The sequence below is a fragment of the Rousettus aegyptiacus genome, unplaced genomic scaffold (assembly GCF_014176215.1).
Source record: "Rousettus aegyptiacus isolate mRouAeg1 unplaced genomic scaffold, mRouAeg1.p scaffold_m13_p_13, whole genome shotgun sequence".
NCBI lineage: Eukaryota > Metazoa > Chordata > Mammalia > Chiroptera > Pteropodidae > Rousettus > Rousettus aegyptiacus.
Genome location: NW_023416288.1, coordinates 47,026,143 through 47,043,560, shown reverse-complemented (window position 1 = coordinate 47,043,560; position 17,418 = coordinate 47,026,143). Strand labels below are relative to the sequence as shown.

General features: G+C 59.6%; 1 protein-coding gene across 1 annotated transcript in view; it reads right to left on the bottom strand.

Annotated features, from left to right (window-relative positions):
- PTPRN2 (protein tyrosine phosphatase receptor type N2) overlaps positions 1–17,418 on the bottom strand; it is a 319,743-nt gene that overhangs the window by 172,150 nt on the left and 130,175 nt on the right. Inside the window, exon 4 of the mRNA XM_036230218.1 lies at positions 2,968–3,070. Within this exon, the coding sequence (XP_036086111.1) occupies positions 2,968–3,070 (103 nt within the window). The remainder of the gene's footprint in view (positions 1–2,967; positions 3,071–17,418) is intronic.

Here is a 17,418-nt window from a genome sequence, read left to right as displayed (position 1 = left end):
CTTTAGAATGTGAGCTGCTCATCTCAGCCCCCACCAGTGCCCGTGACGTGGGGCAAGAACGCCCCGAACACAGCTCGTGTGACGTCCAGGCGGGGCTCGGGCCACGTGGCGCTCGCGGAGGACACGGCCCTGGCTGCCGGCCGCCTCCTGCCCCGGCCCGGCCAGTTCGTATGTGGAGAGAATTGGCCTTTAAGTGATAACTTGATTTTCACTTTTATTTATAAGAGCACCAAATGCGATAAAGGCTCATGATAATTTCATATCTGCGTTTAACCGCCTCAGTGATAAAACAGTCCTGTTTCTGATTCTGAGGCCTCTCTAAGGTACCCTGGCTCGCTCTTGATAGGCACATAAATGATCAACAGTGTTACAGTCCTTTGCGTCTCAAATCACGGCTACAGTTTCCCTGGCCATTTTTTAATGGATGAAATTTCATGTCCTATGTTGTTAGAGCGTAATTTAACTGGTCAATTTACTTTTCTGATACTTTGTCTATTTTTCTCACTAATTGCTAATCAATGCAGATAGAACCACCCCACGAATGTGCCTTTAAATTGTCTTATTCATCTTCCGGTGTGCCTGCGCGGCTGCAGGTGTGTGTGCGACTCTGTAATACGTTACAGTGATGAGAGTGTCCATCATTGTGCTGTGCAATATTGTAGCAATTAACTTGCAAATTGACTTTTGCCCTGTTATTGGCTTAAGTAGGCCGAAACGTCACAAGTCTACGTTGTAAGTCCACTGCGAAACGATTGACAGTGTTTCCTACTTGTCTCCACGACTCACTTTTCTGCTCGTGTGCACTGACCTCCAGGCTCCAAATAATATGAGATGTATTTTAAGTTGTCACCCAATTTGCCGGAGGAAAAGAATCCAAATTATAAACGAAATCTTCGCCAGGAGCACACGACGAATCTGGCTCTCTTTCCTTTCCTCAAAATCCTGACCTTACGTAACAGTCATTTAGGGCCCTTTTTATTTTCCTCATCAAACCTTCACGACCGCCCTGACCCCGAGCTTCTGGTCGCAGTTCTCAGTGGGGCTTCGGGTTCGGCACAGACCGCCGGCCCGCGGGGCGCCTCTCCCCACTCGCGGGGGCTTCGGCAAGGGCGCCCGTGGGTTCCTGGGCCCTCGCGTCCCCTCGGCGTCCCCAGCGCCGCTCTGCACCCTCGGCACCCACCACCACTCTCCCAGCGCTCCCTCGGCCGCCCCGAAGGCGCGCCCTGACGCCCCTCTGCCCTCGGCAAGGATCGCCGGCTGGGGCTTAACCCCTCTGAACATCGGCTGTCTTGTGTGAAGAAGGCCAAGTACCCCCTCACCGGCTGACTGTAGATACTACAAATCTAGTAAGTATAGAATGCTCTGGAAATGCCCTGTGGAATGACGAAGTCGGGCAGGATGCCTGGCTCGTGTATAATAATTCACTGGGAGATGACTCAGTCTCTCTCTCCTTCCATCATTCAGCAGATACTGAGACGTCTACCTAGCGGAAGGCACGTGGCAGGTGCTGGACGGGCTGCCCAGGGGCTTGGAAGAGAGGCGGGAAGGCACTGGAGCCGCGGAAGCAGAGCGAGCGTCCGGTCTCACCTGGGGGCGGAAGATGCCGCTCCTTCCACTGGCAATGATGCGAACCTGTCTCTCAAAAGAAACCTGGAACCCCTAAAAGTGATGGCCACTGGTCGAAGATAGAATAAGCTGTACAGTTACAAATATTGAAGGTGATCGAAGCAAACCAATCACGGCCCACAGAGGAACCGGGGAAACGCCGAGGAGTCAGGGCCCTCGGCTGAGCCGAGGTCCTCAGGGCGCCGCCTGGAGGGCCACAGAGGGTCCCCGCCCCTCAGGCAACACCGGGAGCTGCCGCTGGCTCGGCCTCCCGAGCCTCGTCCCTGCTCCCGGCGGAGCCAGGGCCGCTGGACAGCACCTCGCCTCAGGCGCAAGGAGCAGCGGGCGATGCCCAAGGGTGGTTCAGGGGCTGGCGTGGAGCCCCGGCTCGCCCAGAACGTCCAGGACAGGGCACTCTGGTCTCGGAGGGCGCGGAGGGTCCCGGAAAAGTCTCACTCTGCTCAGAGGCTGCACGGCACCTCGACCTTCACAAAGGTGCGTCTCGGGTGGCGTCCTGGGCGTGAGGAGCAGAGGCTCCGTTCCCGCCCTCACGACATCCGGTCTGGCCGGCGAGCGCGCCAGACGGGGACCCTGAATTCAGAGCACACACGCTCGTGACGTGTTCTCACTCAGCCCCACAGGACCTGGAAATGGACTTGGCGCGTGAGCTACTCCGTCGGATAGATGGACCCGAGCATAAAGGTTAGAGGTCAGATTTCTCTGCTGCTGAGATTTTCCTACGTAAAGGCTGCGATGTAGAACAGTCTCTCAGGGCAAAGCTGGCTACAGAGCAGTCTTCAGGGAAGGTCCCCCCGCTTTGCCACGGCCAGCGGCTCGGGAAGGAGACGCAGGTGCCCACTGGGGTTTGTCTGCACTAAGTTTTCCACTTCTCCACGTCTGGGGTCCCTCCGCTGCGAGGACAGGTGCGGCCTCGGCCCTTAGCTCGCAGGGTTCGGCGGGCGGAGCCAGATGCTGAGCGACGGGACCCAAGCCCAGCGAGGCCCACGGGGCTCTCGTTTCCTTCTGCTTTCCGTACTAAGGTGAATGTGGGTTCTCACCGGGAAATGAGCGCTCCTGACTGCCCTGCTTGCGACCAAGTTTCTGGAGACGCAGGACTTCCCGAGGGTCTCGGGGAACCGGGGGGGAGGGTCCTCGGGCATGTCCCTGGGTGAAGGGGGCACCTCGCGGGGGGGTCAGCGCCGAGCAGCTGTCGCGCGCGCTGGGACCCCGCGCAGAGGGAAGTGCCCCCGCCCCCGCTGACGTGAGTGCCTTTCGGGGAAACCCCCAGCGGGAGGGCAGCGCGGGCTCCGCCTCACCGAGAGACTCGGGGGGCAGGGGGCGGAGCCGGGCCAGGGGACTCACCTGGCGGGGAGGGCAGCCTCGGGTCGCCGCAGGTAGGTTCTGGGCAGGTGTGCGAGCTCCTGGGCCATCACGCGCTGGGTATAGTCGTCCTGCCACGAGAAGCCTGTGGAAAGGTGGCAAAACCCGCGTCACCGGCGTGGAGGTCGAGCCAAAGCTCCGTCGGCGTCGTGAGTCCCCCGCGGCTGAGCGCTGCGCCCCCGTCCGGCCTGGCGCGGGCGCCGCCCCCCCCCCCGCCCCCGGACCGGGACGCGCCTGGCGCTGCGCTCCGCGGACGCCCAGGCTGGGAGGCCGTGGCCCGCGCGGGCGGGGCCGGCCGGGGCGAAGACGCCCCTCGGCGCCCCCCGCCCCGCCGCCGCACCCCGCGTGGGGCGGAGCCGGCGCTGCGAGGCAGTTATCTCGCGGCCCCATGCGCGGAGTCTGGGAGCCGATTACATTATATTTACACTCAAATGTTATGACAAAGAGCCTTATTTATAACAAGGGCGAAGTAGTTATGAAGGCGAAATCCATGTGATTATGCATTAATTACATGCACTGCAGATCACATGATAATTATGCTCGGAATTACCAAATAACTCCCAAGAATAATTATTATGCAATTTGTACATTTTAGATCTTATGGTAACACTTCAGCTCTTAGAACTACCCCATGCAATTATCCATAATTATCTAATCACTAAATATCATGTAATTACAGAGATATATTTTTATGCCCTGTACAAAAACACATTACCAAAACCCTCGAATCAGGACAGCTCCGTGCTCGTTTGTGTGTGTGCATGAGTGTGGTGGCGGGAGGTCCAGAGCTTGCTGAGAACCACGTATTCTGGGTGAAGTGAAAAAAATTGCTCCGTAGAAATAAGCTGCCTTCCTGAACACACTCGAATATTTATTTCAAATGCAAAGACAACATTTCTTAAAATTTACGAATGGCAAGATTCAAAGAGCAGACACCACGCTAAACCGCGGCAGGCTCGAGGGCACCACCCCGAGTGGAAGCCGTGGGGAAACCCGCCCCCCTGGCTGGCCTCCTGCGGCAGCTCTGCCCAGAATACAGCATTAGGGCGGCGGTCCCCACCCTCTGTGCCACCGGGGACCGGGCTCTTGTGAGCATCTAACACCTAACGGTCTGAGGCGGAGCTGGGCGGTGATGCTGGGGGTGGCTGCAGACGCAGATGAGGCCTCGCTCGCCCGCCCGCCGCTCTCCTCCTGCTGTGCGGCCCGGGTCCTCACAGGCCACGGACCGGTACCCGGCCGCGGCCGGGGGAGGGGATCCTGGGTGAGAGGAGGGACTGCTGCAGGGAGACCCCCCCCCCCCGTCACTGTCACCCTTCCTTCAGGGCTAAACGTTCTTAATAACAAGCGAGCGTGATCCATTTGCCGAAAGCAGCTAAGAAACACCCCATGTGACAGGTGCATTCCTGCGGTCGCTATTGGTCCCTGCCGAGGAGTCTTCTTGACTGACAACATGCTCGCAAATTAGCATAGTATCCAGCACAGTGGACTTAGAGAATAAGCCTAGTGTGAACCATGCCATCCCCAAACGGGTGGCCTGAATATTAATACCCATCAGGAAACGGGAAAACATCGAGAGCCAGAAAGAACCCCCATGAAAGAAATTCATTTTTAAAATTCAAATAATAAAACGTCGATAACGTTTTTATCTGAAATGCACAGAAGTCTGAGCTATGTCCATTCTGGCGCCTGTGCGGAGGGCTCAGTCTTTCCAGAACAAGAGTTGGGGGACTGGTGCCGGCAGCATGGGGCGGGGGGCGGAGCCCTAGACCATTTTCCTGGGAGCAGGCGGGAATGGGGCCTTTGGATATAAAAATAAGAAATGCACATTTCCAGGGGTTAGACTTCCCCCACGAGTTCTCTCTAAGATGAAGCCCAGACCGAAGTGCCTCTCTGCAGCCAGAGGGCCAGGGAAGATGCCAAGAACCAGAAAGATCTCAAACTGAATGAAAAAAGAAACTCGGCACCGCTCGGCAAACGGCCATGACCAAAACCCTTTGGCGAGCGACTGTGCACACACCTGAAACAAACGGAAAAGCGGGAAGCCTCAGCAAAGACGTAGGACGCATTAGGAAACAAATAAACGTAAAAAGAACCAAATGCAAATCCTCTAACTGAAAAAATGGACAGACGAGCGGATGCCTCAGCAGGAGGATGGCGGAGACAGAGGGAGGAACCAGAGCCCCGGAAGAGAGAGCCGCAGAAATCGCCCAATTCCAGCAACAGAGAGAGAACAGTGTGGAAAAACAACAACAACAACAACAACAACAACAACAACAACAACAACAACAACAAAGAAAAACTGTGGGTCTATAGCAAGAGACCTAACATTCATGTCACCAGAGTCCCTGAAGAGGAGAAAGCCGGCGGGGTGGAGAAGGCACTCGAAAAACAAACACCAAGCAAACGACAGCAACGACGGTGGAAACTTCTCAATTTTGGCAAGAAAAATAAACCCGAAGATTCCAGAAGCTGAGCACCTCAGGCAGGATAAACCCAAATCCCATCCAAGGCACACGATAGTTAAACTCTGAGCACTAAACTCAAGGAAAAACTCTGGACAGCAGCTGGAGGAACACGGCGCTGTCCCTGGGAAGGAAGCGCAGTTCGAAAGACGGGATCCCCACCAGACACCGCGGTGGCCGCCGCGGCCTGCGCCGCACGCGCCTCCACGCGCTGACAGCACAGAGCTCGCGGCCCCGAGTGCCGAGGGCCTGCCAGGCAGGCAGCAAGAGCACCCTCGAGGGACAACAGGGAGTCACGACGTTTCTGAATGAAAGAAAAATGGTGGCATTTTTATCAGCGGATCAACCCTAAGGAATTGCAAACTGGACTTCTCTAAACAGAAAGGAAATGATCAAAGCAGCGGCCTGGGCACACCGGGAAGGAAAAAGGGCCGCGGACGGTGACCGTGCCAGGAAGAGCGATACGCTTCTCTCCTCCTGAGTCTTCTACGTCACGTCGGATGGTTAAAGCAAATGTGATAACACTGTCTGATGTGCTCTAAATGTACGTGGAGGAAACATTCAAAGTAATTATAATAAACAGGGGGAAAGAGTCATAAAGGACCCTATACTCCACTGAAACCAGTAAAATGACAAGACCGATCCACTGTGATAAGTAATGTGACATCTAAGCCAACCACTAAACAGTCTATGCAGAGAGACACTCGAAAACGCTAAATAAATCAAAGTGGATTGCTAAAAACTGTTAATGTAACCCAAAAGAATGCAGGGAAAAAAGAAAAAAGAAAAAATGGAACAATTAGAAAACAAAAAGTAAAATGGGAAATTTAATCTTTAACATGTCAATAATTACATTAAATGTACATGGGCCTAATGTGCCAGTGAAGACAGACATTGATTGAATGGATTAAAAATGCATGACTTGACCATATGCTGTTTATAAAAAAACACTCACCTCAGAGAGCATACTATAAGCGGTTGGGAGTAAAGGAATGGAAAAAAAGCATATCATTAATCAAAGGAAAGTAGCAGATAAATTAGTCTTCAGAGCAAACAAAATTACCAGGAACAGAGAGAGTCATAATATAATGAAAAAAGGGTCAGTCCCTCAAGAAGACACGGCGACCCTTAATATAGATGCACCAAATAACAGACCTGCAAATGTATGAAGCATAAACCCACAGGACCGCCAGGAGGAAGAGTCACACCTACAGCTCGCTCGGAGGTGGCGCCATGGTGTGGGATGGAAGTGGTGTTGGGGAACTCAGCACCCCTTTCTTAACAACTAGACGAATAAAGAGAAAATCAGCAAAACTAGAGAATTCAAAAGTGCCATCAGTCGACAGCTCTGATCTGGGTTTAGAACACTCCATCCAACAGGAGCAGAGCGCACACTCTCCTCCGGTGCCCACGGAACGTGAACTAAGGCGGATCATGAAAAGAATCGAAGCCGTTCGGAGTACTTTCTCCAATCACGATGGGGTCAGACTAGAAATTAATAACGCAAATATAGCAAGGAAATCTCCAAACAATCAGCAGTTAAACACCACACTTCTAAATAATGGGTCAAAGAGAATTTAAGGGAAAAATACATTAAACTGAGTGAAAATAAAAATGCAGCATATCGAAGTCTTCGGGACACAGTTAGAGCTTCACTGAGTGAAATTTTTAGCACAAAATGCTCACATTAGTAAAGTCTCAAATCGACCATCTAAATCCCCACATGAAGCAGCTGGGAACAAAAGAGCAAACTAAACCCAAAACATGTAGAAGGAAGGAAATAATAAGAAGAAAAATCAATAAAATTAAAATCAGAAAAAGAAGTAAGGAGACTCGTCTGTAGGCGGGGAACCCGCCCGCGGCAGGTGCTCGGAGGCGGGGCTGTGTGTGGGACCGGTCACCACGCGCACAGGAAGTCGGTCTTGCTGTCACACAGCCACAGCCATTTCCACTTTGAAAACAGGTTTGGCCACAGCCCCCGAAGGCCGGCGCCTCACCCAGGGACGAAGTGTGTCACGGACGAGCTCTGACCTATCTACAGATATCCTATTCTATGCCATCTGTAAATTCGGCCACTAATGAAATTAAACGTGAGCTTGTTTATCGTCGCAGCAGGAACGCAACGGAAAACTTTTATCTGCCACTGTTTAGTTTTAAGATTGTAGAGCGAATGCAAACGGAATGTAGTAATCATCTCGATGTCCTTGGCAGTCGAGCAAATTCTACCGTTTTAGTCAATGCTGAAATACAAGCTTTATTTTAAAACAAAAAACTGAACCAGAGCATAGGGTAATCACAGTTCTTTTCCATCTGGGCCGGCGCGTGTGCGTGTGTGTGTGTGTGCGCGCGCGCGCGTGTGTGTGTGCGCGCGCGCGTGTGTGTGCATATGTGTGTGCGTGCGTGTGTGTGTGTGCGTGTGCATATGTGTGTGCGTGCGTGTGTAATTCTACACCTCGCCATGTGGTTCTGCCACGGGATCGCCTTTGCGAGCTCACCGACAATGCGTCTGTGCCGCTCTGCCTTCTCTGACTGCGCGTTTAGGCGGCCGCGCTTCCTGGGCACGCACACACAGCCCTCTATACACGGCTGGAATTGGCTAAACATCCGATGAAATGAATCAACGTGGTACAGGGAGTTACGGACATGCTAGGCACTCCGTTCTCCGACCCGCTGAGGTCTGACTGGGGAGAGAGGTTTGGTCCCTGCTGTCATGTGGGACTCACAGTAATGGAGGGAGACTCACTCAAGCAGTGACGACGTTTCCCCGAAGAGGCGGCCGAACGAGAGACCTCGTGACGAGGGGGGCAGCGCGGAGGCGGGGCCGGCGTGACACCAGGAGCAGGACTTCCGTGGTGCCCGCGCGCAGCACCCGCCGCGGGCCGTTCCGGGGAGCGGGGACAGGGCGCCAGGCCGGGCTGGCCCGTGACGTGCCACTGTCGGGGGCCGGCACAGCGCCACGGGACTGACGACCTTCTCAGGACCGAAGTCGGCCCCCTAGTTGGTCCCCCTGGGTCCTGTCCAAACAGCAGGACGGGGCAGAGTCTGCACGAGGGAAACGGCCCGGGCCTACGAGAGGCCGTGCAGACGAGACCGCGTGGCCGGCCACAGAGACGTGGCCGCCTGGCCCGCACCAGCGCAGACGCGTCCGGCGGAGCAGAACCTCGGCTCCTGGCCGGGGACAGGGCGGGCCCCGCCTCGTCAGCGACCCGGGCCGAGTGGGGTTTTCAGACCGGGTCGCTCTGGGGCGACGCGAGTGGAGCCCCGCACGTGCAGATTGGTGACGGTGAGACCCTAGGGACCCGCGAGTCGGGCAGGGTAGCCCGCGCGGCCGCCGCGACGACCCGGGGCGCGGAACACGGAGCGGCCGGCTGGACGCACAGCACGTCCCTAAGGCAGGCCCCGGCGCTCAGGCCTCCGGCGCCCACACGGCTCCCCCTGCACACGGCGCCCGCGGAGACCGGTTTTAAGCGAGGCGGTCGCCAGTCACGTCAAGGCGCAGGTCAGGCACGTCCGGCAGCAGTAAGACCTTCCAAGATGCCTCCTCCGCCGCCTGCGTCAGGAAACGCCGAAGGACGGCCCCCTCCTCTGACGACACCAGGTTCCGCGATGCCGAGACTCATTACAAATGGATATTCCGAGCCAGGTTGCGATCGCAGAATGATTGATTTATTAGACTTATTTAAAGTACACATTTATCCAAAGCCTCTGGGGACATGGAACAAAATAGAAACACTCCACAAAATTTAAATCAAAGTCAGCACCACAGGGGTGCGGAGGTGGCGCAGTCGCCGTGGAAACGACCGTGCGGAGCCACGGCGGGTCCCGGGTGACCTGCAGGCAGGTTCTCGGAGGCGAGAGATGGAGAGAGAGAGGTGCTGTGGACGGCACGCCTGCCCCCCACATCCCTGTGTGGAAGTCCCGGCCCCCACTGCACCCGCGCTGGAGGGGGCCGGGAGGTGATTAGGTAGGGCTGGGCGAGGCCGGAGGGTGGCCCCACGCTGGGACCGGTGTCCTTAAAGAGGAGGACGAGGGCGGAGAGCGGCCGTCTGCAAGGCAAGAAGCGCTGTCCTCGCCAGACTCAAATCCACGGCGCCCTGATCTTGGACTTCCGGCCTCCGGAACCGCGAGGGGGAGATAAGTGTCCACTGTTCCAGCCCGGGCAACGGGATTTTGTCCCGGAGTCCGAGTGGACCGGGATGGAGGCTTCACGATCTGGAGCCGAGCAGGCTGGACCCGGATCCCAGCTCTGCCGTGACCATGCGATGACCTTCAGAATCGGATTCTCCGCCTGCTAACGAGGAAGACAGCTAAGACCGCTTCCAGCTCCGCCTCGCTGGTCGATCAGAGGGAAGCGAACCCGCCTTTGGGTGGGAGAGGCTTCCCACCGCCGGGGACAGACCTCGGAGGCGGGATTCGACCGCGAGCGTTTCACAGTTCACCTTGGATCATGACTGTGCTCGTCCACCAGACTTCGAAGCAGGACAACCTGTCATCCGAAGAAGTCGCTTTTCCCCTTTCGACCTTTTGAAAGGACTTACACAGTGCGTCGCGACCAGCACAGTGCGGTTCTGGTAGTGATTCAGCCCCGAGCGAGTGGACAGGTCACCGTGGCCCTGAGGCTTCATGCGACGGGACAGACCTAGCTGGCAGTGCCGTTCCAGAAAGCGTGAGCTCCCGGGACACGGCAGGGTGACCGCGCAGCAGGGCCCGGCCTCGCCGGGGACGCGTGTGACACGGGCCAGGGAGCCGCTGCTCTTGGGGTCGACTCCAGGCTATCGCCATGGCACCGGCACGTCATCCCTGCCCCTCACGGCACAGGACGCCCGGCCGGCGGCGACGCGCGGGGAGACTCGCTCTCAGGCAGACGCCACAGGGTGTGCCCAGCGTCTGAGGCAAACGCCGAGCCTCGCCCGGGCTGAGACGGCGCGTGGTTGGCGGGGAGGGGTCCGCTGGGTGGCAGAGCTTAGTCCGGAGGGAGGCGGCAGGGGCGGCAGGGGAGAACACGAAGGGGGAGCAAAGGGGGCGGCGGGAAGAGGCCAGCGGCCAGCGCGCGCGTGGTGGGGACCGCACCCCGCGGCCACCGCCCTCCTGGGAGGGGCGCGGGCTCCGGGCCAGGCCGCCCGCTTCCTCCAGGGAGCTCAGAATGGGTCTGCCTGGTCCTGATCAGAAATGTTTGCAATGAATTCAAAACTCTTCAACAAAACACACGTGCTCACACGCACCTGTGCATTCGCACACATACACTTGCACAGCGCTCACACGCACATGCACACCGCCTGGGAGCCTGCACGTCGTGACTTCTACAGCACACGTGTGCACACCTGTGCACCTGCACGCAGAGGACCAGAGGACCTTACGGGGAACCAGCGACTCCTAAGAGAGAACTTTCTTCCTTGCGGGGCTCTCACGCTAAGCTCCCGCGGGCTTTGCCCTCTCGTCTGCTTTAGATGTGGCGGAGAACACGCTCGGTTTCTGAGCCACAGTCCCGGTGTTTCCTTCACATTCATAACTGATGATTCGCCTGTTGCTTAGCATTTTTTTTGTATCATTTCTCATCCAGTTATAAATTTGCCCCCAACAGTGTTGTTTAAAAAAGACAATTCCAGTTACTTTGCGCTCTGGTAGGAAAAAAATGAACAATTCACCTACTCTTAAAGTGCTTTATTTGTTAAAAAAAAATAAAGAGGTACAATCATCGACAGTGACTGGAATACAACAAGCACAGAGATCAAAGTGTTACTGAAATCTTGGTGGAAACAGCATAAAAATGGAGTCGAGGAGACGATTCCACGTCTGGGCTAAAATGAACGCCCTGGCGCACCGAGCGGCCGAGGGCGCGGGCCGGGCGTGTGGCTTCGTGTCACTCCCGGGCGGGCGGGGACGGTCCGGGCAGCTGCGAGCCGCGTGCACAAGCCCTGGGGGGCAGACTCTGCAGCTCGGCGCGCCCCGGGGAACCGGTAACAGCGCTGCGTCGACCGGGTCGGCCCCTGGGCGCCCAGCCACGGCCGAGCTCAGGGCGGCTCCTGGACTGGGACCCGCAGCCCCGAGAGCCGCAGCTCGGAGCTGGAACTACGACCTGGGACCCCCAAACCCTGGGCGGGGGGCGGAGGGACCGGGGCGCCTCCCCCGGGCCCAGCGCTCGGCCTTCTAGTCGCTCACACGACACCGCCGCTTCACTAAAAATCAGAGGCTGGGGACATGAAGGTCCCTCCGTCATTCGCCTGAGCAGCTGCCTCTCCGGTTGCCATGGCAACCCCGGCATTCCCGGCCCGCACCGAGGCGGGCTCCCTGCCCCCCGTGCCAGGCGCCTGGAGGAGAGACGAACCCCCGGGCCCGGGGGCGGGAGAGGGCGCCTGGGGTGAAGGGGGGTTCGGGGGGTGGGGGGGGCGGCTGGGGCACAGGGACCCGCGGAGCCGGCTCTGCGCGGCCGCCCTGGGCTCTCGCACCTGCGTTATCTGCACAGCCGCAGAACAGGACAGGTCCGGAGGCGTGGCAGGCGGAGCCGGGAGCAAGGACTGGACAGCGAGTCCGGTCAGGGCGGTTAGGGCGAGCGTCAGATGCAGACAGCTCGGCGGGGGCCCCAAGGAGCAGCAACGTGAGACGCTGCGAGGGGCGGGACCCCCCACCCCTCCCAACTCCAAGCCGCCCAGGGCCAGGCCTGGGTGTCCTGGTGACCACGCGGATTACGTGCCGAAGACCGAGCCCAAGTGCCCACCGTTTGCTCCGGGAGATCTGACTGCTCTCCCCGGGTTGGCGAGACGAGAGTACCCCGACCCGAAACTCCTGACCCCTCAAGAACGCAAGAGCCAGGGACAAAGGGGAAGGCAAGATTTCCTGGAATGGGGCCTAACCGGCCAGCCCGACCCAGGGCCCTGCTCCTTTGGCCTCCGGCGCTTTAACTATGCGTCGAGCATGAATATTGGGAATGTTCAGATTAAATGAGTCTTTGCTTCCAATGAACTGGCCAGATCCTGCAGATCTGTCGGCCAGTTTCTAGAAACCCTGATTCCAGACGTGCGTAAGTGAAGCCGCCTCGCAGCGAGCAGTCACCAGGGCACGGCCGTGAACACGGCGGTCAGTGCGTTAGTCTATAAGCTGCTCCTTTCACGAGGCAATAAAACCACAGCACTTTCCTTCAGGCCGAAATCCCTGGAAAGCGGAGAAGGGATGTGCCGAACGAAAGCCATCGTCACACACCTGGTGGGTCCCCGGACCCCACACAAGGCTGCTCGCCCGGGCGGGGCAGCTCCCGCCCTGGCCTGGGAGGGGCAGCGTGGCTGGGCCTGCGGCATCTCCTGCCCCCTCGGGGCCGTGGGCCTGGCAGGGTGCTAACGGGCAGACCGGGACTGGCTCCCCGGGCAATAGGCTCCAAAGAGCACGAAGCCATTGAGAAAAACGGCTCGGGGCGAACTGACTCTCAACAGCACTGCCAGACCTCTCGTGACGGGCGCCGCGTGCCACACCTGGCCCTAGGAACCACTGCGCAGCCGCAGCCTCCAGACGGCACCCCCATGACCCCGCACGGAGGGTGGAGAGGGCCCGAGGGTGAACTCCCACAGGACAGGCACGGCCGGCGAGGCTGGGGACACGGGCGCCCGGCTCCGAATGAGGGTTGCCTCGGCATCCGCTCTCTAGGCTGGAGTGCGGAGTGTTTGCTCCTGCTCCCGACGCGCTAGAGGGGGCTGCTGTCCCCCGCGGCGGTCAGCGGGCAGCCCCCTCTGTGCCAGAGCCACACGGGCCGGACCCAGACGCCGCCCTGAAACACGAACGGACGTGTGGACCCCGCGTCTAGGCAAGGGCGGCTTCGCATCACTGGCGCCGGCAGATAAGCGCGAAAGGACAACTCGAAGCGATTCCTGAGTGCGGGCTGAGGCCTGCGGTCATCCGGGGCGCCCTTCCCAGAGAGCACTGCTGGCGGCCCCGGCAGGGGGCAGCGCGCCCGGGTCTCTCGGGGTGTGTTCCCTAACCCTAACCCTGCCCTTAAAATCGCCCCAGAAAACTCTGCTTCTCCCTGGGCAAACACCTCGGGTTCCGTTGCAGAAACCATCGCCCGCACAGGAGAACCCACGCGACAGACTCGTCCTCACGCTGAATGTCGGAGAGCAGCCCCCCCCCCCGGCTCCCCAGAGGCGCCTCCCTCGCCTGATGCTGGTGCCTGGGCCCCCACGCCGCAGCCCCTCCCCCGCCGCGCCGTGGCCGGCAGCCGCCAGGTCTGCTGCCTCTCCCGGTTTCGCTCGTGTGGCCTCGGTCTGCTGATTGGTCACCGGGGCTGGAGGGTCCACAGAGACCGCCCTCCCCATCAAGGCCAGAAGAGCTGGACACCTAGGGGCTGGTGGTGGGCAGTTCTGGCCGCTGCAAAGGGGGGAGGTCTGCTGGGGAGGGGGTGCTGGGCTGGGGCGAGAACATGTTCCCTTGGCTGTGAAAAAGACAGCCAAGCGAGGAGAAGCCCTTTGGTCTCTGGTCCCAACTCTCATCACAAACACGACGCTCGGATTCAGCAGATTCCACGCCTTGGGGTCGTTTGGTAACGAGGACGGACGTGAAAAGCTTGAGAAAGGAGAGCCGACAGGCTATGAACCGCAGGGCACGAAGAGGAGGCCCGGGTCTTAGCTGACTTCGCTGGGCCGGCCCAGTTAGCAGACACCTGCCCCCAGCTTCCCGGGGGAGAGCAGAAGGCCTCGTGCTGCTCGGTCCGCGGCCGACTGCCTTACTTCTGGCCGAAGCCCCCTGTCCACAAAGTGGAGTCAGTGGCAAAAGCTATGGCTTTTCCTCTGAGCGCTGCCTTAGCCACATCCCGTACTTCTGAATGTGACGTAGTGTTTTTTTAGATTATGGCTACGTCTTACATGTTCTTCCCATCTAAGAGTCATTTCTGAGGAAGTCTTTCTTTCCAGGCGGAACGTAATCCTGCTTCAGGTGGATGACTAGGCAGGAATCCGGACCTTCGCTGGGAGTCCCCGGACACAATCTGTGGTCAGGTGGGCTGACCGACAGCTGTCCTCGGGCCCCTTCCCGCGCGACGCCCTCCCGCGGCCCTGCCGAACGTCCCGCTGCGTGTCTCCCGTCTGCCTCGCAGCTGTTCCCAAAACTCCCCCGAAGGACCCGGGCCTCGGACTCTTCCAGAAGCTCCGTCCTGGCCCCGCCAGCTCCCCGCGCGTCCCCTGCACGCGGACTGCGGGACCCCCGCAGGGGAGCCGGCCCCGGGGGCCCCGCTCTCAGCAGGCCTCCTTTCTGCCTCCACTTCATGCAGATGTTTCCTGTTGTCTTGATTGTGACTAAATTTCCATTTACTGCAGCAGAAATGTCACTCCGATGTTCTCCACCCATCTGCTCGTGCTCCCGGTCTCCACCCAGGGGACTCCTCCAGGCGGCAGCTGAAGCGAGACTCTCCCATGGCCTGTCTCTGGGAGGACGGGGAGCGTGGCTGGACCTAACCCCTGCGAGATCGTCCGACTTCCCCGGGACTGCCCACACCTGCTCCCCCGCAGGGGCTTTGGGTTTCTTTGTGGGGAGGTGAGAATATTGTTTCCCGGCTTCTCCCTCCACAGCCGTGCTCTGGACCGTGGAGCGGGGAGGCCTGGGAGCTGCTCCAAGCAGCCGGTGGATTCTCGCGGGTGCTCAGAACTCACCGCGCTTGGCATCACTGTCGGCCGTTAGCGTCACACGAAGGCCACCGGCTCTCTGTTTCTTCCTCGCTCTCTGTTTCTTTGTCTGTCTGGGCCGGTTTGCTGTCCCCGTTGCTGAGCTTCGGGGAGACATTCCGAGGGGTGTTTTCACGCATCGGCTGAACCCAGAAGCTTCGCTCGCACGTGTCGGCCCGGGAGCAGGCACTGGGCGGACGCCTTGGAGGGCACGTGCGGAGTCGGGGTCCAGGCAGGAGACCCGCGGAGCGCGTGGGAGTCAGCCCGGCAGTTCTGAGGTGGTGACGGCCCGGGCGGGTTCCGGAGCCCGGCCAGACACGGGCCCAGGACGGCCCCGGGCGGCAGTGCCCCGAGGCCCCCGACGCCTCTTCCCTCCAATGCCGGCCGTTTCCAGAGCCGAAGCTGGTCCCGGACTTCACGCGGGTAGAAGCGTGACTTTCAGAGAAACTTCCAGACGCAGAGGGCTACTCTAGGCAGACACTCCGGGAGCACAAATAAGTGACAGTGCTGGCCTGGTGGCAGTGGCCAGCGTACCGAAAGGCGGCGGGACCGGAACGTGGAAACGGGCGGCCCTGGCGGGGCAGGCGTGTGCCGGGCGCCCGTCGGCGGCGCCCGCAGCTCCCGCTGCCGGGGGCGAGGGCGGCGAGGGCCAGCGCCCACCGGAGTCGTCAGGAAGAGCCTCGCGGGGCTTCTGCGCCGTCTGCCTGAGGCCGCCGTCGCCGAGGGCAAGGGCATCTCTTCAGGAAGCCAGAGCACCACGTTTCCATCGCCTTGGAAACTGCACTACGTACAGCACCTCAAAGCTTGGCACAGGCCGGCGAGAAGGGTTCATTAAGAGGAGCTCCCAGGAGGGGAAGCGACCCCACCTCCCCCTGCCCGGGACGAGGGGAAGCGCCCCCCGCGACCTCTGCCGAGGAGGCGGCAACCGCGCGCTCGCCTGTGCACGCCCGTGGCTGCGTGCGTGCGCGCACGTGGTCATGCGTGTGCGTGTGCGTGCAGCCACGTGTGTGCATGTGCCTGTCCGCGCGCGAGTGCACTTGCGTCCCGCGTGTGTGCACGCGCACGAGTACACGTGTGTCCGTGCGTGTGTGCACGCCCGTGTGTGCATGCACACGGGTAAAGGATTGCAGCCTGCGCGTGAGAAGTTGAACGCCCGTGTGCCCACCAGACGAGGCGCCTGTTTGCCGATCTGTGGGCCTTAGAGACACACATCAGAGCAGCCACCAAGGTTCTAGAACCCAGCGAAGCAGGCCAACTGCCGGTGCCGAGCGCGCGCGACCCAGGCCGCCTCCGTGGGCCGCCCGCCCGTGTCCGCCGCCGGCCCGACAAAAGGTTTCATACCGGCGTCTGCAAGATTGTCTGCTCAGCACACGGCTCAGATTCTATTAAATAATTCCATGGGGAAATAAGATCTCATACACAAAAGTTTGCTTTATAAATAATTTGTAAGTAATGTATAGTAATGCGTACATTCATAAATCATGGTTAAAGGAGTCATGAATCTGGCTGGATATGACTTTTTCTGAAGGCCTAAAAACGAGTGTATTTGAATGAAGCCCAGAAGGACCATAAAATCCTAAGCGTTGGCCCCCGCAGCCCCCAAAGCAAAACCACCACGATGTTCCATCCCACAGACATTCGAACCGGTCCAGTAAGGTCAAGATCCTTGCAGAGGTAACATCACGCGAATACCATGTTTCCGTGAGCTCCGCAGGGCCGAGGACAGCCAGGCCAGCCTGACTCAGGGCAGCGCGGCCAGGAGAGCCCACTGCAGGTCCCCACGTCTTCAAGCGACCCTGGCAGACGCGTCTCCTCCTCCTGAGCTGAGAGGGGCTGAGGAGGGGCTGAGGGGGGCTGAGGAGGGGCTGAGGGGGGCTGAGGAGGGCTGAGGGGGGCTGAGGGGGGCTGAGGAGGGCTGAGGGGGGCTGAGGAGGGCTGAGGGGGGCTGAGGGGGGCTGAGGGGGGCTGAGGAGGGGCTGAGGGGGGCTGAGGAGGGCTGAGGGGGGCTGAGGGGGGCTGAGGGGGGCTGAGGAGGGGCTGAGGGGGGCTGAGGAGGGCTGAGGGGGGCTGAGGGGGCTGAGGGGGCTGAGGGGGGCTGAGGACGGGTCGCACCCTCCGCTTAGTCCATTCTGCTGGAGATGCCGGGCGCCGCACGGGCCACGCCTGCTCCGCCGGCGGGGCGGCCCCTCTGCAGCCCGGTCTCCCCGGCCCTCCCTGTGCGGGGCCACCTCCCTCCGACACCCCTCCCTGCGTCCTCTCGGCAGCCTTCCTCCCCTGTCCCCGCGGTGGAGCGAGCTGGACCCTGGTGCTCGCTCGCAGGCCGTCCCACG